Source organism: Narcine bancroftii, chromosome 6 (assembly GCF_036971445.1).
Source record: "Narcine bancroftii isolate sNarBan1 chromosome 6, sNarBan1.hap1, whole genome shotgun sequence".
In the NCBI taxonomy this organism is placed as follows: domain Eukaryota; kingdom Metazoa; phylum Chordata; class Chondrichthyes; order Torpediniformes; family Narcinidae; genus Narcine; species Narcine bancroftii.
The window spans coordinates 51,091,408-51,116,095 of record NC_091474.1 but is presented as its reverse complement, the minus strand read 5'-3'; the positions used below and the strand labels follow the sequence as shown (position 1 = coordinate 51,116,095).

At 43.2% G+C, this 24,688-nt stretch overlaps 2 protein-coding genes and 1 long non-coding RNA gene across 4 annotated transcripts in view; 2 read left to right on the top strand and 1 right to left on the bottom strand.

The window, feature by feature from the left end:
- Positions 1 to 10,667, top strand: part of mdh2 (malate dehydrogenase 2, NAD (mitochondrial)) — a 36,168-nt gene extending 25,501 nt beyond the window's left edge. The window contains exons 5-9 of the mRNA XM_069884960.1: positions 2,574 to 2,699; positions 3,067 to 3,144; positions 4,794 to 4,893; positions 6,451 to 6,602; positions 8,136 to 10,667. Coding sequence (XP_069741061.1) covers positions 2,574 to 2,699; positions 3,067 to 3,144; positions 4,794 to 4,893; positions 6,451 to 6,602; positions 8,136 to 8,267 — 588 coding nt within the window. The 3' untranslated portion in view covers positions 8,268 to 10,667. The remainder of the gene's footprint in view (positions 1 to 2,573; positions 2,700 to 3,066; positions 3,145 to 4,793; positions 4,894 to 6,450; positions 6,603 to 8,135) is intronic.
- LOC138736082 (uncharacterized) lies at positions 8,361 to 22,990 on the bottom strand. Its single transcript, XR_011340082.1, has 2 exons — positions 22,857 to 22,990; positions 8,361 to 8,760 (listed from the first exon to the last, which is right to left on the bottom strand). It is a non-coding gene; the product is annotated as an uncharacterized lncRNA (long non-coding RNA).
- The window catches only part of ccdc22 (coiled-coil domain containing 22), a 20,700-nt gene continuing 18,837 nt past the window's right edge, over positions 22,826 to 24,688 (top strand). The window contains exons 1-3 of one of the 2 annotated variants that reach the window (XM_069884956.1): positions 22,826 to 23,140; positions 23,551 to 23,728; positions 23,962 to 24,094. In XM_069884956.1, the coding sequence (XP_069741057.1) occupies positions 23,091 to 23,140; positions 23,551 to 23,728; positions 23,962 to 24,094 (361 nt within the window). In that variant the 5' untranslated portion in view covers positions 22,826 to 23,090. The remainder of the gene's footprint in view (positions 23,141 to 23,550; positions 23,729 to 23,961; positions 24,095 to 24,688) is intronic. The other variant, XM_069884955.1, reaches the window with a different exon arrangement.

Below are 24,688 nucleotides of genomic sequence, written 5' to 3'. Positions count from 1 at the left end.
GCAAACATTGAAACTATTCTGATGTGGAATCATGTGTATGATACCTAATTTGGTTTCAAAATTGGCTAAAAAGCTTGTATGGAAGCAACAATTCAACTTGTTGACACCCGAGAGTAAGTAGTCATAGACTAAAAGTGACAAGATGAATCTTTGTGAAAAATTTGCACCTGGAAAGTTTTCTGGTTAAGGAACACCTCACAACCCTTTTCAAGTATGAAGGATTCTTCTCTTGGAGAAAAGGCCATTTCCTGGATTGAAACACATCCACTCTTGGAAACCTCAACATCTACCTTGTTGTACCCTCTTTGGATTTTGTAAATTTAAAAATGATCACTCTTCCAAGCTCCACAGAATACAGTGTTTCCCCATATTTGGTTAATGGGATTTTTTTTAGATAATGGAATAATGGCTTTAAGCAGCCCGGTAGCATCAGCAGAATACTTGTATCAATGGTTAAACAACAACAAAAAACAATGGAATGCTTTTCATACGTGAAATAGTTTCTTACCAAAAAGAATGTGATTGCTGTTTACAAAATAAGATAAATGTAGCAACAAACACTAGAAATTCTCTCCAACTGTTTTTTCAAATGTTTCCTCCAGTGTCATCTGCCTCATTAACTTTGGCTTTTGTCATAGCAGTCTCTCTTTGATTTAATAAACTGTCCTGATTTCTTGTTCTGTTATGAATGCACACTGCTCTAGGCCTTCAATAAGTCCATCACATTCTCACCATGTCGTCTATAGACACTTTTTCTGCAGTGTCAACTAAGCCATCTTCATTGTGCTCACCTTGATGCAGAACAAGTTCAGCTCTTTCACCATCAGTCAGTGAATGAACAACTGGAACAACTTCTTCAATATACTCTTCTTCCAGCTAACAGGTGGAGTCTGAATGAGGTCACTTTTTTCACCTGACACAAAGAATCTTTCAAACCAATAAAATCTTCATCTCTATCAAGGAACATAGTTGCAGGCCAGAGATTGTGACAGGCATGTATAACTGTGTCTTTAGTCACTTTATTCCCAGTGTTGGCAGAAGCATACATGGCATCCTTGATGGTAAACTCCTTTTGGAAACCTGCCACACTACTGATAGCATCCTGTTCAAGTGTTTTTATATTCACTCTTCATTGATCTAAGGATACCTTGGTCACATGGCTGATTTAAGGAAGTCACTTTGGGGGAAGCTACATGGCATGAATATTATCTTTGAGATTTTCAGCTGAGGATGAGTAGAACAATAGTCAAGGAATAAAAAAATCTTGTATTCGTCATCCAGCTTCCCTGCAGTGAGCATGACTTGCTGGCACAAAATGTTTGTTAAACCAGTCAGAAAAGATATCCCTGGTGACCCTTGCCTTTCTATTTGCATAATTATGAACTGATAAGAAATTCACTCCTTTAAAACAAGGATGCAAACTTTTACTTATCACAGTAAGTTTACACGTGGATGCCTGCTGCATTAACACATCCCAGCAGTTATTCTGTTCTTGGCATCCTGAATTCCTGTAGGGGCTTATCAGCTGTGGCCAGTGTTGTTCTGGGGGAAAAAAGCCAAAACAGTGATGTTTCATCAGCATTATAGACTTCGTCTGGCATCAGATTTTCATTAGCGATGCGATCTTGGCAAACTTGTCAATGAATTTCTCCACTGATTTGTGATCAGCAGATGTTTTTTTTAACCACTAATCTTTAACAATTTAATGCCTTGTCTTAAATTTACTCATTCACTCTGCTGAATTTTCACAGTTCACTTCAATGTTCAGATCACCATGATAGAGCTTTACTTGTTTCATGATCAGCGAACCATTAAGTGGTTCACTGCGATGCTGTTGGATCCACTCCAATACACAATCATTCTTCATTTTTACCTTAATGCAGTGTTTTCATTAATTTCTATTCATCACTTTCAGAATAGAACTTCAAGAGTTTATCCTTCTGCCTCTTCATTCCAACACCATACTCATCTGTTAGACGTTTCAGACTTGCACCACTTGCACCAGTTTCACCAACAGCTTTACTTTCTATTCTATAGACAAGGATAAACACTTCCCCTTTTCACTGACTTTGACAGTGCTATCTGCAGACCTTTTTGCCATTGTACAATACACGAGAACTCCGTTGGATTCAAAATGGCACCAACAGAGCGTCAGAGCCCCACATGGGTAAATTGGGTGAAAAACTTTTCAACTTGTGACGTCATGTCGCCACTGGAATAAAAGTTCAGTTAACAGAATTTTGGATATGGGGAAATGTACTGTATTTTCAACTACTATAGTTTGTGATTGGCAAACTGTCTTATTCCCAGGAATTGGTCTTGTTTGTTGTTTCTTGTTATTTCCCTCAAATTTCCTTTTGAGCTGTGTTTGTGTGACTGGAACTTGTAAGATGTTGATTGAGTAATTGGAGTTTTTATTCAATTGTAGTTTGAATTTTAAGTATTTTCTTTCTGTAATCCATTTTATAATCTATAAATTTACAGATCAACAAAAGCAAGCACAATGTGGATTTCTACAGATTCCTTGTTTTGGCATTCTTCTGATATTATTTTGTCATCTTTTTTTCCCCAAGGTGAACTCTACAATACCAATCGCAACAGAACTTTTCAAGAAACTTGGAGTATACAACCCTAATAAGATTTTTGGTGTCTCAACATTGGATGTGGTCAGAGCTAACACCTTTGTTGCTGAGCTTAAGGTAAATGTGAAATAGGATGGTCTTTGGTTAAAACATTAAATTTGCATCCATTATACCTCTGCTAACCTCAGTTGAAAAAGCCTATATGCATTTACTCTGTCCATACCCCTCAATTTTGTATACCTCTATTAAATCTCCCCTCATTCTTCTACGCTCCAGGGAATAAAGTCCTAGCCTGTTTAATCTTTCCCTGTAACTCAGTTCCTGAATTCCTGGCAACATCCTAGTAAATCTTCTCTGCACTCTTTCAATCTGATGTATGCATCTTTGCAACAACAGTTACTGATTACCTTTTTTTTGTTTGTTTGTTGTATAGTTTAATTCAAATATTTTCAGTAATGATGTGCAAATGCGTTTTGTTTTGAAGGGTCTTGACCCTGCACGTGTATCTGTACCAGTGGTTGGAGGCCATGCTGGAAAGACAATCATCCCACTGATCTCTCAGGTAAGCAGGCAATGAAGATGATCAAACTATCATCAAATTCTGGCTAATTAGTATAGAGTTAACAGGAGTTGTAGACTTGATTTAATCTGTTTAGCAGTTGCACTTTTCAGGATTATCCCGTTATCAGTGAAATCCATTCCTAAAGACAGTTTCACATGCTGTTTACTCATAGAACATTACAACACAGGCCCTTTGGCCTACCAAAAAAACTAAACACTCCCAACCTCAAACCCTCTTTTTCCATCATCTATGTGCCTGTCTAAGAGTCTCTTAAGTGCCCCTGTTGTTCCAGCCTTCACCACCACCCCTGTAAACACATATTATGAGCCCTTCTGTGTTTTGCTTCCTAAATTTAATGTATGCTTCCTCCCTTGTCTAGCTGTCTACATGCTTTGTCAACCATGGTTCTCATTTCCTACTTTCACAGTGGACCATGCCTATCGAGAACCCCACATAAGTGGTCCCTAAACATCCTCCACATCTGTGCTTTCTCCTGAGAACATCTGTTCCCAATTTACTCTTCCTAGTTCCTGCCTCATCCCATTGTAATTAGCCCTTCCACAATTAAACACTTTATCATTCTCTCTACATTTATCCTTATCCATAGCTATGCTAAAGCTTGGGGAGTTGTGATCTGTATCACTGAAATGCTCCCCCACTCAGAGGTCTGTCACCTGACCAGGTTCTGTACCCAGTCCTAGATCCAGTATGGACTACTCTTCTCTAGTTGACTGATCCACAAACTGTCAGGAATCCTTGGACACCCCTGACAAATTCTGCCTATCTCTCCCTCTTGCAGGAAGGGAATGCCAGTCAATATTTGGGAAGAAATAATAACCCTGTTACTTCTGCTCCATTCCAAAATGTGCCTGCTAATCTGTTCCTCATTATCCTGAAGGTATTTGGGGGGCCTGTGGACAACTCCCAATACAGAGATTGCTCCCTTCCTATTTCTTACTTCCACCCAGACTGACTAAGTAGACACTACTGCCACAGAGTCCTTCCTTTCTGCAACTGTAATGCTATCCCTGATCAGTCGTGCTACTTCCCATCTTCTCCCCTGCCCCTCCCCCCAAAAAATCCTATTCTTATTTGGCTAAAGTATTTCAGAGTTGCAGCTTGTGTTTGCTCCTCAAACTTTTATCCATGAAATCTGTACTGTTGGCCTTGTACGATTAAATAAATAGCTCACTTTCAAGGAATGTGTTTTTTGTTTGACATAAATTCCATTGTCACTTTCTGAATATACCTAATTGATATTTTTCCACATGCATCCACTTGATTATAGCAAGAAGCCACAACCCCAATATGATCTTGAAATGAAAGTTGGAAAATCTCAGTAGCATCTGGTGTACTGGAGTTGCATGCTGCTCCATGTTTCAAACATTTCATTCCCTTCAGTTACATACTAACTGGCCTATATGGATTCATTTTGACATAAAAATCTGGGAAAGGCCACTGCTGTATGAACCTCTCTATTCTACCAGTAGCTCTGTGTACTGAAATTTATTTAAATTGCGAAGCGATAACATATATTTCTGGTCATCTGAAAACTGATAAATGGGTTTTTGTTTGATCTGTTCACATCTGTCTGAATCCATAGAAAGTGAGCATTAGGATGCTAACTTCAGTTTTGGTTTTCACTTCAGTGTACTCCTAAAGTTGAAATCCCCCAGGATAAGCTGCAGGCCTTGACAGAAAGAATCCAAGAGGCTGGTACAGAGGTGGTCAAAGCAAAGGCTGGAGCAGGTTAGTGTGTTACCATTTTTTTTACAGGGCCATTTGACCTCTTCACCTTGCAGGAGTTGTTCGTTTGTTTCTAAACTTCTCAAGTTTTTTCTGTTGTTGGATTGAGTAAAATGAATTGGGTTTGTAGGCATTTAGTTGGACGATGACAATTGAAGCTTCAATCTTATTTATTCCAATGTAAGCAAGTTCAATGAATTGTGCTGATTACAAGCATGAGCAGATTTTTTCCAGTATTTGCTGTAGTGTTTAAACAGGACTGAGATAATCTTGGAGATTAAGTGGCTTTTGTTATGCATTTCCTTAAACCTTCACTTACATGCAGTGGTAAATGACATGTCTGATAGATGCTGAGGACTAGTATAGTACACTAAACCGCTGGAGAAATTCAGCAAGTCATGCAGCATCCATACAAAATAAAAAAACAGAAGACATTTCTGGCCTGAGCCCTCCTTCAGGTGTTCTGAAAATTGGGCAAGGTACCTGAATTACAAGGGGGAAAAGCATAGGCTAAAAGGTAGTGGGTGGATACAGGTGGGAGGGGAAAGAAGCTGAAAAGTGATGGGGGAGAGGGCAGAGACATGCAGCAGATAACAAGCTCTTTTGGCCCACAAGCCTGTGCAGCCCAATTACACCCAATTGACCGACAACCCCAGTACGTTTAGAAGGGTGGGAGGAAGCCAGAACCCCCAGAGGAAACCCATGCAGATATGGGGAGGACATGCAAACTCCTTACAGCACTGGATTCAAACCCTGATCACTGGCAATGGGTATGGAATTTGAAGTGGTTGGCCAATGGGAGATCTTTACTATTGCTGTGGACAGAGTGAAGTTGCTGAACGAAATGTTCACCCAGTCTGTGTCTAGCCTCTCTGATGAAGAGGAGGCAGCACTGGATGCAGTAAATGTTCTCATCCTCTTCCCCTCTTCCAAAGCAAGAATCAACTAGTTTCTGCTTGCTAAGATTAAATGAGAAAGATTTCAGGTGCTGGTGTCCAGTGCACTATAGAAATGTGCTGGAGAAACTCTGGTCACACTGCATCGACAGAAAGCAAAGGGATAGCCAATATTTTGAAAATATCTATTTTCCAAACTAATCTATAGTTACTTCTCCATTTGTACCTGAAACTGACAACCATCTTCATCCTCTCAATCTCATTACAACTAAATTATTGAGCACCCTTTAAACTGGTTTCCTTGATTCCACTCACCCTGAGGTATGAGAACAATGTCCTGTATATTTGATAGCAGCAACAGTACGTCAGTCCACCAACATCTGAAACTTTTAATAGCTGACCACGTGAGAAGCACATGTAAAATGGCAGCATTGAATGATATCCAGAATACTGGTTACTTGTAGAAACTCTCTAACCTGTTAGTATCACCCTGTCAAAGTGACTACAATTTACATTGTGAAATTTGATTTGGATGCAATTGTGTGAACAGCATTTTTCTTAACTTTTGTTCCAAACTTAACTGGGAAGTTTAATTATTTTTGGCAAGAACTAAAAACCTATTAAGTGATTATGCATTAATTTTATTTTTCAATGGATTATTTAGGTTCTGCCACCCTGTCTATGGCTTATGCTGGTGCCAGATTTGTCTTCTCTCTCCTGGATGCTATGAATGGTAAAGAAGGAGTAGTAGAATGTGCATTTGTTCGGTCTGAAGAAACTGAATCTCCATACTTCTCTACACCTTTACTACTTGGGGTGAGTTTGTATGCTTTCAATTTGGGCAGGTTCAGCCAGATGTTTCCCCTTCAATTGCAAGTGGCCAAAACGTGAATGAATTTGTGCACTTTGACAACTCTAACAATATTTTGTAATTGAAATGACTCTCGTTGCTGCTTTTAATCTCTGTATGTTGAGAAGCAAATCAGACAATTCCACAGTAAAACTTTGGTATTGACAGAAGCTCTGTTTTCTATATGGACACAGCAGAGCCAATTATATGGTGCATCTTCTCTTACCTTTTTTTTTAAGGCCATGTTCAGATTGTAGGGAAACTGAGTTGAGCCTGCCCTCCACTTGTACCCATGTGAGGGTTGCTGCTGGACAGGCCAGGGTGAGCAGTGCAGCCCCTCAGAGCTGGGGTGTGGGGCTCAGAAATACAACAATGGAAAGGGTGCAGAGGAGGTTTACCAGGATGGTGCCTGGATTGGAGAACATGTCATCTGAGCTTGGGCTTTTCTCTTTACAGCAATGAAGGATGAGAGGTGACTTGATAGGTATACAAGATTATGGGGAGCTTGGACAGGTGGACAGCCAACATGATTTTCCTGGGGTGACAATAGCAAATACCAGAGGACATCAGTTTAAGAAGAGTGGAGAAAAGTTTAGGGGAGATGTCCGAGGCAAGTTTTTTTTAACTTGGTGATGGATGCCAAGGGTGGACCACCTAATATAACAGGGACATTCAAAAGACTCTTAGATGGGCAAATGGATGTCAGAAAAATATAGGGATATGGATGGGAAAGAGGGAAAAATGAGCTCATTGTGCACAAGGTTTACATAGGCTGAAGGGCCTGTACTGTGTTCTAAAACCAGCTCAGTGCAGGTAATTGTTGGGATGAGCAGAACTAGCTTTGCTAACAGACCTCCTGGAACCTATTGATCTTTTTCCTTTGTCCCTCTCCAGTTGGATGTGATGGAAGTTCTTGTTTACCCCTTCAATTTGTCCTTATTACTGCATCAATGGAGTGGGTCGGGTTAGCACCAGCTTCCTCATACAGCAGGTCCCAGTAAAGCTATAATGATGCTTTTATTATGGCAAAGCATTCTGAGCATCAAGCAAGGGGACAATGTAGGAGGGTTCCATTTGACTAACTCTCAGTACTGACCTTGGAGACTTTTGGAAAAGTATAGTTCTGTTGTTGAGCTGTGAAGTCTATCAAGTGGTCTATTCTGTGTGAAATTGCATCATCTGTGGTGCTTCTGGTGGAGGGCATTCAATTTAATTCTGTACTCTTGTGTCTAGAATGTTCCAACAGGGGTCAGATTAAATGATTGAAACTTTGAAGTTTGCTTACCTTTCTTCATTTTTATAATTCCACCTTCCCTTTCTCAGGGATAATAGGGCTGGAATGTTTTAACAGAGATCCACTAACTTATGAAACAAGTCTGCCCTTGTAACTTTATATTCGCTTGTTGGTTTTGCACCTTAGTCAGAATAATGGTCTCTAAATTGTTTTTCTGAGAAAATGTTTCAAGTTGTTTTTGCTTTCCCTCCCCCACCCCCCCCAGAAAAATGGTATAGAGAAGAATCTCGGATTAGGTAAACTATCTGCTTTTGAGGAAAAGCTTGTAGCAGAGGCCATGAGTGAACTGAAGGCTTCCATAAAGAAAGGAGAAGACTTTGTGAAGAGCCGAAAGTAGTGGATTTATTGTATTGAATGGAAAAGCTCCAGTCTGTCGCAAACCTCCCAACAATGGTGACTGCCTCATGTTGGATGCTGCTATGTCTGTTTGCTATTGATTTTTAAACATCAATTCATCACAGCAGATGCAAGTATCATTTCACAAACATTTTTTAAACTTTTATGAAAGATTAATTTGGAGTTATGTATTTCGTTTTGAGAAAAATGGTAATAAAAGTACATCTACAGAGAATTTGAAATTGGAAGTATAATGCATTTATCCTGTTGTTTTTCTATATTAAATACATCTAAAATTGCTGTTGATGCAAAGCAGCATCTCACTTGTATTCCCTTTGTTCTCTGCCTTATTCCTGGCATTTTATGAAGAGTGAGCTGATGATTAAAAACTGGTTAAAACCGTGCTGCTGCTTGAGATCAGACCTGATCTGGTCTTTGGCCTTTGCTTCACTTCTCTATCTGTTCTCTTTGTCGATTTCCACTGATCTCCTTTCCTGTGGGCCAGGCAGAATTGATAGTGAAAAAAACATACACATGACATACACATACAAATGAAAACAACTGTAATACAGAGAGGAGAAAAAAAACAATAAAGTGCACAAGTAAGAGTCCTTAAATTAGTTTGTTGTAAAGGTGTCTGATGATGGAGGGGTAGCAGTTGTTCCTGGACCTGGTGGTATGAGTCTTGCGGCACCTATACATCTTTACTGATAACAGCAAACCGTGTGTGTGCGCGCTAGGTTAGGTGGCTTCTTGATGATTGCCGCTGTCCTCTGACACCCTGTAGATGTTCTTGTTGGTGGGGAGGGTTTTACCTGTGATGTCCTGGGCTGTGTCCACCACCTTTTGGAGGGCATTAGGCTCAAGGTATTGGTGTCCCCATACCAGACTGTGATGCAGCTGGTCAGCACACTTTCCACCACACATCTGTAAAAATTGCCAGGGTTTCTGATGTCATACAAAACTTCTGCAAACTCCTGAAGAAGTAGAGGTGCTGAAGTGCTTTCTTCATGCTGTTGGTGTGTTGGGCCCAGAAAAGATTCTTCAAGATAGTAACTCCCAAGAACTTAAATTTGCTCACCCTCTCAACCTCTGATGTCCCTAATTAATCACGAGATCATGTATGTCTGGTTTTCCCTTCCTGAAGTCCACAATCAGCTCCTTGGCTTTGGTGATATTGAATGTGTTTATTGTTGGTGAACCATTCAGCCAGGTTTTCAGTCTCCATCCTGTATGCTGACTCATCACCGATGAGAAAGTCAAAGATCCAGTTGCGGGGGTGGTACTGAGGTTTTGAAGCATGATGTTGTTAAAACAACAAGTGGCAAAGATGGTCACCCTTTTTCCCATGGTGGTGGGGGTTTTGGGTATGGAGAGAAGAAAAGTAGGCGAAGAATCAAAAAGGGCACAAGTTTTGAAGAGGATTTTACACTCAGGTTGACGTCTCGAACTCTGATGTTGAAATCAGATACCTTCAACATATAAACAAGCACTCATGTAGATTACAGACTTAATGTGGGAAAATGGGATTAGTCTTAGCATTAAGGTTAGTGTGGATGTGGTAGGCAAAGGGACCCACTTCTGTGCTGTACAACTATTTGAAAATACTTTGACGTTTTCCCTATCTCTAAAATTTTGCAGAATTTGTCCATTTTTATCTTTGTCAACTGTATTAGGAGAGTTGTGACTGTCATGTGATGCCACTCCTCCCTACCTAGTCAGAGGACACACCAGTTGCCAATCAAGCTCCTGTTTCGGCCACACACCTTGCTGTTGGCCCATGTTAATTACCTGCCCTACACCCTCCAGTTTGCCTGTACTTGACCTCGGGTCATTGGCTGCCATAATTAGGTTAGCCTGACTGGCACTGAACCATTTCCCCCCACCCTCCCCCAGTCAATCACCTGGGTTAGACTCTCCAGCAGTATATGCACCCTTTGTTCGCTCTCTTGCTATCTTCGAGGGACCCCCCCCACCTGCTCCACTCTGGGCTGAGAAACGTGAACCTGGGCTGAGAAACTGCTGGTGAAATAATGGTACTGTTTAATAGGGGTTGGGAGCACTGATCAGTGTCCCTAGATTAGCACAGAGCCATGTTCACCCAGAGTCAAGGGGTGGCAGGACACAAATTTACTTTTCCCTTTACTATGTGTGTGTGTGTGCATCATTTTTCCCCATGCCCGTTTATTAGCTGTGTGCGTGTTTCAATACTGCTAATTTTTCCACACTATCAAATTCTTATTGCCAACCAAGTGCGGTTCCCATGCTAAGTAATAAACTGTATGCATTTGTTCACTGTTTTTCCGCCCTTCCCACAGTTGTATATACAGTGTGTGTGCTGTGTATAACCTAATTTTCCCATGGCTTTGCTCCTAGCAAATAAAGCTTTTTGCTATCAAAACCTGTGTGCAGATCCTTGCCTCTGAGACTTACCAAACCTGTTTCCTCACTCATAATATCAACAAACAAGGATATATTACACAGGATTCCTTCATTGAAGATGTTAGTAAGGAGTTGAAGTCTTCTGTTCCAGCATTGTGAGAATGACCCATTTAATTCTTGGGGGGTTTGAATAACAGAAAACCATCCACAGTAACAGGAATGGAACAGGTTTGATGGTGTCACATAAAGGGTTGCTACACAAGAAATTTCTATAGGCACCATTTGCTGTCCAGGCAGGAATCTTTTGATCATTGGGGAACATTTATCCCGATTGTTCACCATAACTAAGGATTGGATCAGAACACACAGGACAAGCAATAGCGTACAGAGGAGCTACAAAATGGGCTGGGAACAGCTAATCAGACTTCCAAAAATGGTAAAGTGGGGCACTTCAGTGGTTGGTATTAAAACCAAAATTTGGAAACCTGGTGAAGAAGCAGAAAAAAAACTGAAGACCATAACTTTTACAAGAGAATTGCTGATGAGGATTGGAAATTAGTTTGGGGGCAGGAGAACAAATGAGAGGAGCAAATGGGTCTGAAGTGTAGAAGCGCTGGCTTACATCCTCACATTAATAGTTTGGTATAGAATAGATGTGCTGAAGGGCCTGTTTTTGTGCTGTAGGATTCTATGAGCTAACAAAAAAAACTAGAAAATCTGCTCAGGCAGTTTCTTTTCCCACCGTGCTAACATTGAAAAGGGGAAATGATATTAAAGGCTGCAAGTGGACAAAGCACAATAAATGTTCTGGTGTGGTCCAAATCAGTTTTGTGGAACCTGGTGGGGCCATTTTTTGGTAAGGGGAAGGAAAACAAGTTCAGTGGGTTCAAAGAGCAATGAGTTTGGAAGCAGGCTGAATACAGGAAGGATCTTTATTAACCTGCCTAAATGACTATTGACCAGTGGCACTCACATCAACAGTGATGAAGTGTTTTGAGAGGCTGGTATTAAAGCATATCAGCTCCATTACAATTTCCCTATCGTAGCAACAGGTCTACAGTGGATGTCATCTCACTGACTCTACACATAGCCCTGGAACACTTAGACAGCAAAGATGCATATATTATGGGGAGCTTTATCGACTATAGTTCGGCATTTAACACCATCATCCCATCTAAACTGATCAGCAAACTCCAAGACCTGGCCCTTAAACCCCACTGTGGAATCGGATCCTGGACTTCCTTACCTCCAAACCACAATCAGCAAAGATTGATAACTTCTTCACAATCTCCATCAGTACCGGAGCACCACAGGGCTGTGTTCTCAGCCCCTTGCTCCACTCACTTTACACCTACGACTGTGGCTCGGTAAAACAACAACATCGTCTACAAATTTGCTGATGATCCCACGGCCGTGGGTTGTATCAAGGAAAGTGATGAGTCAGCAGACAGGATGGAGATCGAAAACTTGGCCGAATGGTGCATCAACAACAGCCTTCCATTCAATGTCACCAAAACTAAGGACTTAAGGAAGGGAAAACCAGAAGTGTACAATTCAGTGATCACTGGGGGATCAGAGGTGGAGAGGGTGAAAAATTTAAATTCTTGGGAGTTACTATCTCCTGGACCCAATTAACTAATGTCATCATGAAGAGAGCTCATCAGCACCTCTACTTCCTCAGGAGTTTGCATAGGTTTGGTATGACATCAGAAACCCTGGCAAATTTCTAGATATGTAGTGGAACTGTCAGGTTATAATATAAACTCTTAGAGCAGTGGTTCTCAATCTTTTTCTTTCCACTCACATCCCATTTTAAGTAATCTGTATGCCACAGGTGCTCTGTGATTAGTAAGACTAAGATTTCGGCATTCTTTATTGCACATAGTTAATGCAAATAGATGGACATATTTCACGTTCAAATTTATTATCATCTGACTGTACATATACAACCTGACAAAACAGCGATTTTTCACATCCTACACACACACACACACACACACACACACACACAATTACACAGCACATAATAATCACACATGTATGAAAAGATACACAGTTGGCATATCAGTGCAATGCCTTTTACAGCACCAATGATCGGGACCTGGGTTAGAATCCCACTGTGACAGAATATAAATGTGTTTTTAGGAGATAAATTGTGGCAGTTTATTTTAAGAGTAGGTCACATACAAACACTTTAAAACAGATCTTATTTAAAATACTGGAGCTCTGCTCATGCTCGACATGTCGGCCCCAGAGCCTTTGCAAAAGCTTTGGAGAGTGACTTCACTAATGGATTGTTGTTTTCAAAAAGGCAACAGATGAAAGAACTTGTCAGAGCCACAGACAGGAGGGGAATTTGCTGTTCTAGGAGGGTCATGTGGTTTTGCAGGCAGAGAGAGTCAAACAGGTTTTTCTCTGAGAGAGACACACAGAGATCAGTTCTAGAGTTTGACAGTTAGCAGCAGCAGCTGGGACTGGAACAGGACAAGCTGGCAAGCTTTTGGAAAAACCCCATTTGGAAGATGGGTTGTGAGTGCTGAGTTCAGCCTGGTCAATGCCCTTGTGGTTCATGCAAGATGAGAGGACTGGCTGTCTAATGTTTTATTTGGAATAAGAGAAACAGAAAGGAACTCTGTGGTGACCTGAAAGAAAGAGGTTATCACCTGGAGAACCCTGAGGGGGCAAGTTTCTTCTGCAAGAGAGTGAAGTGGCTGATTAAAAAGGAATCAGTTGTGGGTGTCCAGCGTACAACAAATCTATCCCTGAAAACCAACAAGAACCTTCTTGAGTGGTAACCATTTACCTTTCAAGCACAAAGCCTGGTTAATTTTTAAAATGTTAAATTCTGTGCCCAGTATAAGAATTGCCTGCAACCAGTGAACTTGGAGGAATGAGAAGTGAGTTTGGACTGTGAATCAAATAACTTTTCTGAACTTAAATACACATTATATACACATGCACTTAGAATTAGAAGGGGGTTAAGTTAGATTAGTTAAGTTAATAGTGATAAGTTAAAGTGTGATTCTGTTTTCATGTTTCAAGATAATTAAAAGCAACTTTTGTTTAAGTAACTATTTGTCTTGATGAATATTGCTATTGGGTTTTGGGGTCCTCTGGGCTCGTAACGCTGCGCTGTCTGTAAGGAGTTTGTACATCCTCCCTATGTCTGCGTGGGTTTTCCCTGGGGTCTCCGGTTTCGTCCCATTGTTCCCATTCGTTCCCATTGTTCAAAATGTACCGGGGGTATTGGATAATTTTATGTAAATTGGGCCAAAATGGCCTGATACAGCTCTGTATGTAAATTTCTAAAAAATATAATAAATGAGAGGGAGGTTTGAAAAGATAAGGAACTTTTACCTTACTTCTTTTGAGTTGGAGTCAGGAGGCTGCAAGGAGGGTCTGTGTGTGAGTAGCCATTTTTATTTAATTATTTTTTAAAGTCAGGAAAGGGCAGATTGCACAGGCACGTGACATCAGCACAGCTGAGAGGGAGGTTTGAAAAGGTAAGGAACTCTTACCTTGCTTCTTTTTGAGTTGAAGTCAGGAGGCTGCAATTGAGTTAATTGATTAGGGTCAGGGAGCAATTGAGATAATAGATAAGGACAGAAAAAGAGGGACTGTGGCAGCCCTTCATAGCTCCCCCACGGAGCCTCACAAAATAAAGGATGACCGCAATGATCCAGCAGGCTGCAAGAGGCTTGCAGCTCTGCCCTCCAATTGGCCACAAGTAAAGGAGCCTAACTGGCCTATCAAGGAAAGCGGATCACAAATGCACCAATCAGTGCTGAGGGGGCTTCGACCACGCCCCTCATCTTGAGAATAAAAGCAGGGCTGTGAGTCCAATAAAGATCAGTGTTAACTATGCTCAAATGGGTTTATGTTGTTCTTTCTGAGCTAACCTGCCTGCACCAATAACCTCTCCTGTGTAATGGGCTCTACAGAGCATAGCTTGTAGCAGCTAGCTACAGGACAGCTGTTCAAGTGTCCAGTAATGTTGTGGTTCAGAGAGGGACATTGTGGCTTTGTTGAGTAGTTGCTGAGGAGGAATTCACTCCCGCTAAAAGTGGTAAGTTTCTTGAATTAAGATAGTTAATTAACTGAGGAATTGGGTAATGGAGGCAGTTGTGAGGGCAGTCCAGTATTTTGACTGCAGAATGTGGGAAGTCAGATGACACTAAGCTAAGAGGGGTGTGCACGGAAGAGGGAGTCAGGAAGCTCCAGTGTGATTTGGATAAATTGAGGGACTGGGCAGATACATGGCAAATGCACTACAATGTGGATAAATGAGAGGTTATCCACTTTGGTAATACAAACCGGAGGGCAGATTACTATTTGAATGGCAATGGATTTAAGAGATGGGGAAGTGCAGAGAGACATAGGGGTACTTGTACACCAGTCTCTGAAGGCGAGCATGCAGGTACAGCAGGTGGTTAAAAAGGCAAATGGTATGTTGGCCATCATATCAAGAGGGTTTGAGTATAGGAACAAGAATACCTTACTGCAGCTGTACAGGGCCTTGATGAGACCACACCTGGAGTATTGTGTGCAGTTTTGGTCACCTTATCTAAGGAAGGATGTTCTTGCAATGGAGGGAGTGCAGAGGTGATTCACCAGGCTGATACCTGGAATGGCAGGAATGACTTGTGAGAAAAGATTGCGTAAATTGGGATTGTACTCGCTGGAGTTTAGAAGATTGAGAGGGGATCTCATAGAGACATATAAAATTCTTGCAGGATTGGACAGAATGGATGCAGATGGGATGTTTCCAATGATGGGAAAATCCAGAACCCGGGGCCATGGTTTGAGGATAATAGGCAAACCATTTAGGACTGAGATGAGGAGGAATTTCTTTACCCAGAGGGTGGTGAATCTGTGGAATTCATTGCCACAGAGGGCAGTAGAGGCAGGTTCATTAAATATATTTAAGAGGGAATTAGATATATTTCTTCAGTATAAGGGTATTAAAGGTTACGGAGAGAAGGCGGGGACGGGGTACTGAACTTTAAGATCAGCCATGATCTCGTTGAATGACGGAGCAGGCTCGAAGGGTCGAATGACCTACTCCTGCTCCTATCTTCTATGTTTCTATGTCAGAGACAACACATTTGTTACTAATGATTCTACCTGCAAGAGGTGCATCCAGCTGCAGCTCCTGATAAACTGAGTTAGGGAACTGGAGCTGCAGTTTGGTGAACTTTGGATCATTTGGGAGGTAGTCACCCCTAAGTCAAGAAACAGGCGGTTGGGTGACTGTCAGGGGAGGCAAGGGGAAGAGGCAGAATGAGCAGAGCATTCCCATCAGTAATAGGTATACTGTTTTGAATACTGATGGTGAGGATGATCTACTACGGACAAGTTGTAGAGGTCACGTCCCTGGCATTGAGACTGGACTCCCAACTTAGAAGGAGAAGAGCGCAGTAGTGATAGGGAATTTGATAGAGGGAGAGATGAGAATTTCTGTGGGAGAGATCGAGTATCTCAGGTGGTCTGTTGCCTCCTTGGTGCCAGGATCTGAGATATTTTGGATCAAGTTCTCCTGATTCTAAGGAGGAAGGGTGAGCAGCCAGATGTTGTGGTCCATGTAGGGATCAATGATGTGGGTAGGAAGGGGGAGGAGGTCTTGCCAGGAGAGTTTAGGGAGTTAGCAATACAGGACCTCCAGGTGGTAATCTCAGGATTGCTATCGGTGCCAAGTGATAGTGAAGCTTAAAAACAGGAATATAATGCAGCTAAACACATGACAGGAGGGAGGGCTTCATGTTTCTAGATTATGTTTTGTTCCAGGGAAGTGGGACCTTATCTGATGGGATGGTTTGCACCTGAATTAGCAGGGGACTAGCATCCTCATGGGTAGGTTTGCTAGTGCTGCTCTGGGGGGATTTAAACTAGATTTGCTGGGTGAGGGGAAAGCAGAGTGAGATAGTGAAGTGAAGGACGGTAAGGGTCATGTGAGGACTGTGTGTAAAGACAGAAAGCAGATGCTTGTACATGATAGAAATGATCTCAGATGTACCTACTTCAATGTGAAAAGCATTATCAGTAAGGCACATGAGCTTAGGGTATGGATTTACACCTGCGATTAAGAGGTTATTACTATTAGTGAGACTTGGTTGTTGGAGGGGCAGGACTGGCAGATCAATGTTCTGGGGTTCCAATGTTCAGTTCGTGATAGAGAGGGAGGGCTGAAAGGGGGACAAATGGCATTGCTAGTCAGGGAAAATATCACAGCTATGCTAGGACAGCACTGTAGACTTGCCTACAGAGGCCATAATGGGTGGAGCTAAAGAACAGGAAAGGTGTGAGCACACTAATGATGTTATAGCCCACCCAATAGTCAGAGAATTGGAGGCGCAAATCAGTAGGGAGGTAGCAGACCAATGTAAGAAACAGAAAGTTGTGGTAGTAGGAGATTTTAAACTTTCTGCATATTGAATTGGACTCCCATACTGTAAAAGGACTGGATAGCTTGGAGTTTGTCAAATGTGTTCAGGAAAGTTTTCTAAATCAATATGTAGAGGTACCAATGAGAGAGGATACAATACTGGATCTCCTATTAGAGAAAAAGAGAGGTCAGGTGACAGAAGTCTGTTTAGGTGAACATTTTGAGTCCAGGGACCATAATGTCATCAGGTTCAAGTTACTTATGGATAAGGATAGGTCTGGTCCTTGAGTTGAGGTTCTAAATTGGAGAAAAGTCAATTTTGTAGAAATGAGGAAGGATCTTGGAGGAGTCTATTGGAATAAGTTGTTTTCTGGCAAGGATGCGTCCAACATTCAGGCCAAGATTTTTTTTTTTTTATTTTTTTTTCACACTATAAACCACATTGATCAAGATGCATACATTTTTCTTTTCAAATATATACAGTGTTGTTTTCTTCCCCCCCTCTTCCCATCCCACCCTCCCTACCTCCCCTCCCATTCATTTAAAGTTCAGAATCTAAGATACATTAAACCCATCAAACAATGTTGTCACTCAATAAAAGTAAACAAGAAGTTCCACTGAGTCAATTATTTTCATTTCCTTCTCCTTCTATCATTTTAGGTGGTAGATGTCCCCGGTAGGTTTTCTCTATTGAGTTTCATGTATGCAGGCCAAGATTTTGAAGTGCAGAGTTTGCATGTTCCTACCAGGATTAAAGCCAAAATTAATGGGCATAGGGAACTTAGTTTTCAAGGGATATTGGTGATATGATTAAGAAGAGAGGTGTATAACCGGTATAGGTAACAAGGAGGAAATTAGGTATTTGCAGAGTATAGAAAATGTAAGAGAATACTAAAGAAGGAAATGAGGAAGGCAAAAAGAAGATATGAGGGTGCTTTGGCAGATAGTGTGAAGGTGAATCCAAAGGGTTTCTCCAAGTATATTAAAAGGATAGTAAGGGACAAAATTGGTCCCCTAAAGGATCAGAATGGTCAACTATGTGTGGAGCCTCACGTAATGGGGCGATCTTAAACCATTTATTTGCATCAGTATTTACTCAGGAAATGGACATTGTGCGAGCGAGCGAGCACAAAATTCAAAGTTGTTGTCTTGTGTTGCTTGCAGAGAGAGGAACCACTGGCTTGGTCCGCCCAGATCCTTCTGTCTGCCTTCGGAATGTTCATCCTTTTTTTGAAATCCCAACATTCTAAACTGTCTTCCAGACCATGACTCGTACTCTGGGCCAACTTCCACTCCACAGCACCCTCAATGGTGGTTTATCGTCCAAGTCCAGAAATTTTTAGATCATTTTCTGCACATACTCTGTCTGTCTCCCACTCTCAGCAGTCCACCATCACCTTGGCTCTCTAAGGCAAACTGTCATTTTTTAACATAAAACTACAACACATAGGCTAATACACAGCACAGAACTCTGTAACACCTTTCGTAATTGTAGTCTTGTTAAAACCTTATCAAGGTTTTGTAAGTGTTCACTGTTATTTACCTAGATATCATCTAGGTAACACCCAACTGAGAGTCCATGTAGTGATTTGTCCATTGTTACTTGAAAAATAGCAGGTGTTGCTGAAATTCCATAAGGCATGTAAAGGTGAATAGTCCCAGATGGGTATTGATTGTTACACATTTCCTTGATTTTTCTTTTTGTCTAATTCTATATGTTGATATGCTTGTGACAAATCTAGTTTTGTGAATTTTTGCCCTCTGTTTAGTGGTTGGAACAATTTTTCTGCCTTGGGCATGGGGTGCTCAGGTATTTTGAGTGATGAATTGATGGTGACTTTGTAATCGTTGCAAATACAAATTTCACCATTTGCTTTTTGTACAGGTACAATGGACGCTGCCCAATTGCTGTATTGTATTGGTTCTAATATGCATTCATGTTTTAGTCTGTTTAATTCAGCCTCAATTTTCTCTTTTATAGCAAATGGGACTGTTCTGACTTGGAAGGATTTTGGTTCGGCATTATCTTTTAATTGCAGTTTGGCTTGAACGCCTTTGATTTTCCCCAATTCTTGTGGTTGCTGAGGATTTAGTCTCAGGTTCTGGCTGGAAGGTGTCTGTGTGGTTTACATTTAGTATTGAACCAATTTCCAGCCAGTCTAGGGAATGTTTTGTACCCAGTTGCTTCCAAAAAGTGCTGGTCCATGGGTACCTATGATGTGGAGAGTGTTTTTGGTTGCTGTTGTTTGTATTGTATTTGGACCATACTTTTTCCAAACACTGATTCTGTCTCCTGTAACAGATCATAGAGTTATTTCAGTTGATTTTACCAGGAGGCGTGGTAGCAAGTGATCTTTTACATGTAACGGCATTAGGGACACCTCAGCCCCTGGGTCTAACTCCATCTTCAGGGGGTGTCCGTTTATTTTTAGCAGTATAAAGATTGCTGTGTTTCCTGTTTATTCCTCTGATGTGTAATATCTCAGGAGCTGACATTTCAGGAGCTTGAAGGTCAGCCGTTGGGCATCGTTGCCAGGTTGTTTCTCTCTCTGCAATTGTTTTGACTTTAGCTACAGGCCACTTGTGCTTTAGAAGTGAACATTTAGTTTTGATATGTCCTGTTCTGCAATGGTTGAATTTAGAATTTTTGAAGAAAGTTTTCTGGTCAGTGGTTTTATTTCCCACAATGGAAGCATTATGAGGGAAGACTTTCCAACTAGTAGGTCTGATTGACCTACATCCAAGTTTTTATCTGCCATTTCAGAGCTGCAGGCAGTTCTGTATGCAACTTGTAGTGTAATGTCTTCATACATTGCTAATAATTTTTGCCTTGCTTGGCAATTTGCCAACCCCATCACTAATCTGTCTCACAGTGCCTGATTTAGAAACTGCTTGAAATGACAGTGCTCTGCCAGTTTGCACAATGATGCCAGGTATTTACTTACTGTTTCTCCTGGTCCTTGTCTCCTTTCATAGATTTGTTGCCTTTCTGCCATAACTGGTGGTCTGGTTCCTTAAACCTGTACATAATTCGTTGAATATTTTGGATCCTCTGAGGCCAGCAAGGTCTTAAGGAGGTTGAATGTTTTGCTGCCTCTTCTACTGAGGAAGAGGGCACGTTTGCAGTTTACTGGACCTTCCACAATATTGTGAGCTACGCAGTAGTGGTTAAACGGTTCGAGGTAGTTATCCCAACTTTCTTCTACTTCGGTGAATTCCCTGAACTTTCCCTCTGCCATCTTGGCATGCTTTTGTCTTGATCTATTGGCAGGAACTTGTTGGGGTTGTTAAGGTAGACATTTTCTACCTTCTGTTGTTTTCCTTCTCATGGTTGGTGCATGGAGTATATGCAGGGTTCATTACATTCCTTGTCTCTACTGTTGTGTACACACTCACACAATTATGATTCAGAGACGTGATGCTCTCTCATTCCTTCTATTAGATTGACCTGGCTACTGACACACAGGGTTTGAGGGAGGGCGAGGGGAGGGAGGGCGAGGGGAGGGAGGGCGAGGGGAGGGAGGGCGAGGGGAGGGAGGGCGAGGGGAGGGAGGGCGAGGGGAGGGAGCGCATACCCAATAGGGTGACTTCTGGCTACTGACACGCAGGGTTCTCGAGAGAGCGATTATACCCAATAAGGTGACTTTCTGTTGGTCATAGCTACTCCTATACTGATTTGGATCTCAGAACTTTAATGCCTGTGATCTGGTTCTCAGCAGGTTCTAGATATCATTGTTCATCCAGGGTTTCTGGTTGGGGGAAAGCTCACTGACTTGAGGATGTCCTGTAACTGTTCTTCAGCCTCCTGTGACCACTTTCTAGCTGTCCTGACCTCCAGAGCCTCTCTTTTTAGGTTCTGTCTGTATGAAGGCAGAAGGAGCACAGCCAGGTGATCAGACTTGCCAAAATGGGGAAAGCTCAATGGGTGGGGTGGATCAGGAGGTGGAGGGCAGGAGGGGTCCAAAAAGCAACTTGTACATAAGTCTTCATCAACTACAGCTTGGTCAATACCATTATTCCCTCAGTGCTGGTCAAGAAGCTAGAAACTCTATACCCCCCACATCGGAAGACCACATTCAGTACGAATTGAAAATAACATCTCCTTCACATTGATTATCAACACAGATGCACCCTGAGGATGCATGCTTACCCCCTGCTCTTCTCATTATACACCACTGACTGTGGGGTCAGGCACAATTCCAATGCTATCTACAAGTTTGCTGATGACACCACAGTTGATGGCAGAATCACAATCGGCAATTGAGGAAGTGTACAGGAGAGAGATAAATCAGCTCGTTGAATGGTTTAATGACAACCTTGTGCTCAACATCAGCAAAACCAAGGAGATGATTGTGGACTTCAGGAGGAAGTCAGGGGAACACGACGCAGTCCTCTTTGAGAATCAGTAGTGGAGAGGGTCAAGAACTTCAAATTCCTGGGAATCAACATCTGAGGATCTGTCCTGGAGCCTCCATGTTGAGGTAATCACAAAGAAGGCTCACCAGTGATTATACTTTGAGGTGTCTGAGGAGATTCGGTCTGTCACTGAAGTCCCTTGAAAATCTCGACAGGTGAACTGTGGAGAGCATTTTGCCTGGTTGCATCACTGCCTGGTGTTGAGGTGCCAACACAGGATAAGAATAAACTCCAGCGGGTTGTTTACTCTGCCGGCGACATCACAGGCATCAGACCTCACTCCATCGAGGACATCGACATGAGGCGGTGTCTTAAAAATACAGCCTCTATCCTCAAAGACCCTTCCACCCAGGCCACACCCTCTTTACTCTGTTATCACTGGGGAAAAATGTACAGGAGCCTAAAGACCAGCACCTAGTGGCACAAAGACAGCTTCTTCCCCACTGCCATTAGATTCTTGAATAATCAATGAACCAAAGACACTGCCTTACTTTTCAGGCAATACTATTTTTAATATTTGTAGTAGTGCTGTAAGATGGTTAAAATATGAATGTTAGCACTGTGGTTCTGCTGCAAAACGCCGAATTTTGTGACACTAAATCCTGATTCCTTGCCTCCAAGTGCTTCTGCTCAAATCCTCCTTCGAATGAAACCTGAAAGTCTGCAGGCACCATGCAGCACAAAAAACCCCACCAAAATGCTGAAGGAACTCAACCGGTCTTTTGGTGTTCCTAGGAGGCAAATGTGTATTGCTGTGGTTTTGGGTCTGAGCCCTTCTTGCTGTCATGGTTGGAAATATAAAGGATCAGAGCAGACAGAAGATGTCGAGGAGGAGAAAGAAGGATTAAAGCTGGAGGGGAATCTGTAGTGGGCATGTGAGAATCGTAGTTGTGGAAGTCGGCACGGAGATGGAGCTGATGGAAGAAGAGTTCAGCGTTAGGGCGTGCGTGGAACTCGTTGAGATGTGGATGAAGGGGAGGCAACTCCTGAGGGTGGACTGCTCCGTCTCTCAAGAGGGGAGGTTGGAGGGGATGGTGAAGCCCAGGCAGGGGGTTAGGAGAAAGCTCAGTGGGCGGAGGGTTTCGGGGAGGAAAATGGAGTGGAGGGCAGGAAGGGTTGGGGAAGTCAGAGGGTTGGTTCAGAGAAACTCAGGGGCCTATGGACACTGAACGACCAGCTGAATTCCTCCAGCATCTCCAATCCCTCTTCACCATAGCTTTTAGATGTGGCCACCGGCGCCCCGCCCCCCCGGACGCTGGTGGCGGCCACCGGCGCCCCGTCCCCCCCCCGGACGCTAGTGGCGGCCACCGGCGCCGCGCTCCTCCCCCGGCGCTCCCAACCCCGCAGATCTTGTTAAACTTTGAGAAAGGTCCGGCTGAACCATGTAATCGGCACCAGACACCCCCTCACCTCAGCGAGCGCCGCCCAACCCTACTGGAACGGACACAGTCCTGGCTGGATCATCATGTTGACCGTGGATACCTCAACTCGCGTGGTGTGGTGGAGGGGGTTCGCCGCCATGTGAGAACGGACAGGTTATTGACTACAATTCCCAGCAGGCTGCGCTCAGCCCTCTGCACGTGACTTCCGGCACACAGACCGTGACTTCCGGAGCAGTGGTGGACGGTGCGGTGAAGGGGGTTCATGGAGGAGGTGGATAGGATACTGACCCGGGCCCTGGCGCATGTGGGCACGTGAGTGGAGGCCGGGCCGCGGACACTTCCACCCCCCTTCTCACGAACATTTCCACCCCGCCCCTCACGGAGACGTCCCGGACACTTCCACCTTCCCCCCCCTTACGGAGACGACCCGGACACTTCCACCCCCCCCACGGACACGTCCCGGACACTTCCACCCCCCCGCCTCCCCCCCCACGGACACACTCTCCCCGTCCCCAGCAGACGTGGTGCCCCCCTCCACGCAGATGGGTCTCAGACAGGTCCGCGACTGCCCTTACCTGCTGGTGGGCCCCACTTGGTTCCCAGCCTACCCCTTCTCTGCAGACAGAAGGCAGATGGTTTAGGTGCAATGCCTCTGGACTGCACCTCCTATCGTACTGACATTGGATTTGTTTCAGACAGATTGACCCTCCATCTCTCTGCAGGGATGTACCAGAGGACGTGTGCAGCCTGCGGCAGTTCACCACCGAGCTGATCGTGGAGGCAGTGGTGCGTTGTCTGCAGAGAATTGACCCTCCCCTGGTGAATGGCCTCAGCCACCTGCTCCCACCTGGAATGTCAGCACGCTTCCGGATTGGAATGACCCTGGCTCAGGCTTGTCAAGTGAGGTGGCAGATAAGGAGACATCCATCTCCCTTCTCTCCCCCCCCCCCCCCCCATCCCTGCCATTTCTTTCTCGCTCCCACCATTTCTTTCTCGCTCCCACCATTTCTTTCTCGCTCCCACCATTTCTTTCTCGCTCCCCACCCACCCACCCCTCTCCCAGCTAAACAAGTTGTGTGGGTGGGACATTGGTAAGGCTTCTTTGATCCTGACCTTCCTCTGCTTCCTACCAGGACCTGGGCTATGAGGGGGACATTGGATATCAGACCTTCTTGTACAGCAATGAGCTGGAGTTGCGGCGCCTGCTCATGTTCCTTGTGGAGAAGCTGCCCCGGGACGGATCTGAGTCACCCCACCAATCGACAGGTTGGTCTCCACAACCCCCTCCCTCCAATAGAGGGCCCATGGGCAATAGAATCAAGGGGCTTTCCATACCTGGAGGGTGTAGTTCGGCCGAAAGTGAGGTGGCCAGAACCCCCTTCACTAATGTCCCAAACTCTTTGGGCACCCTCCTGAGGGTTGTTGGGTGGGCTGGTGAAAGGGGGAGTGCATGGAGGACAGAGGACAGGGGTGGATGGACAGGAGATGGAATGGGATGGGGATGGAGATCAGTTGAGTGGGTGGTGGGTGTAAAACTTAAAACCTTGTGTTTTTGATTCTTAGTTAATTTTGTACTTGTCTTTAAGTAAGACTATTGTTTGTAGTGTTACCTTAGTGACTACGACATCATATGTCATATCTGTGTAAACTACGAAGGGAACGTGAGCCCAAGATAATTTTCTTTGAATTCATCTAATTTCTTATATATCTCTTTGAGGTTAAATATCATTATATTTTTTAATACAATATATGCTTTGTTTATTCATCATTATGAAAATCTTAATGCGAAGTTATGCAAAATGTTTATCCATTTTATCAATGAATTAATCCTACATAAAGCTGCATCTACAAAGTTTGGTT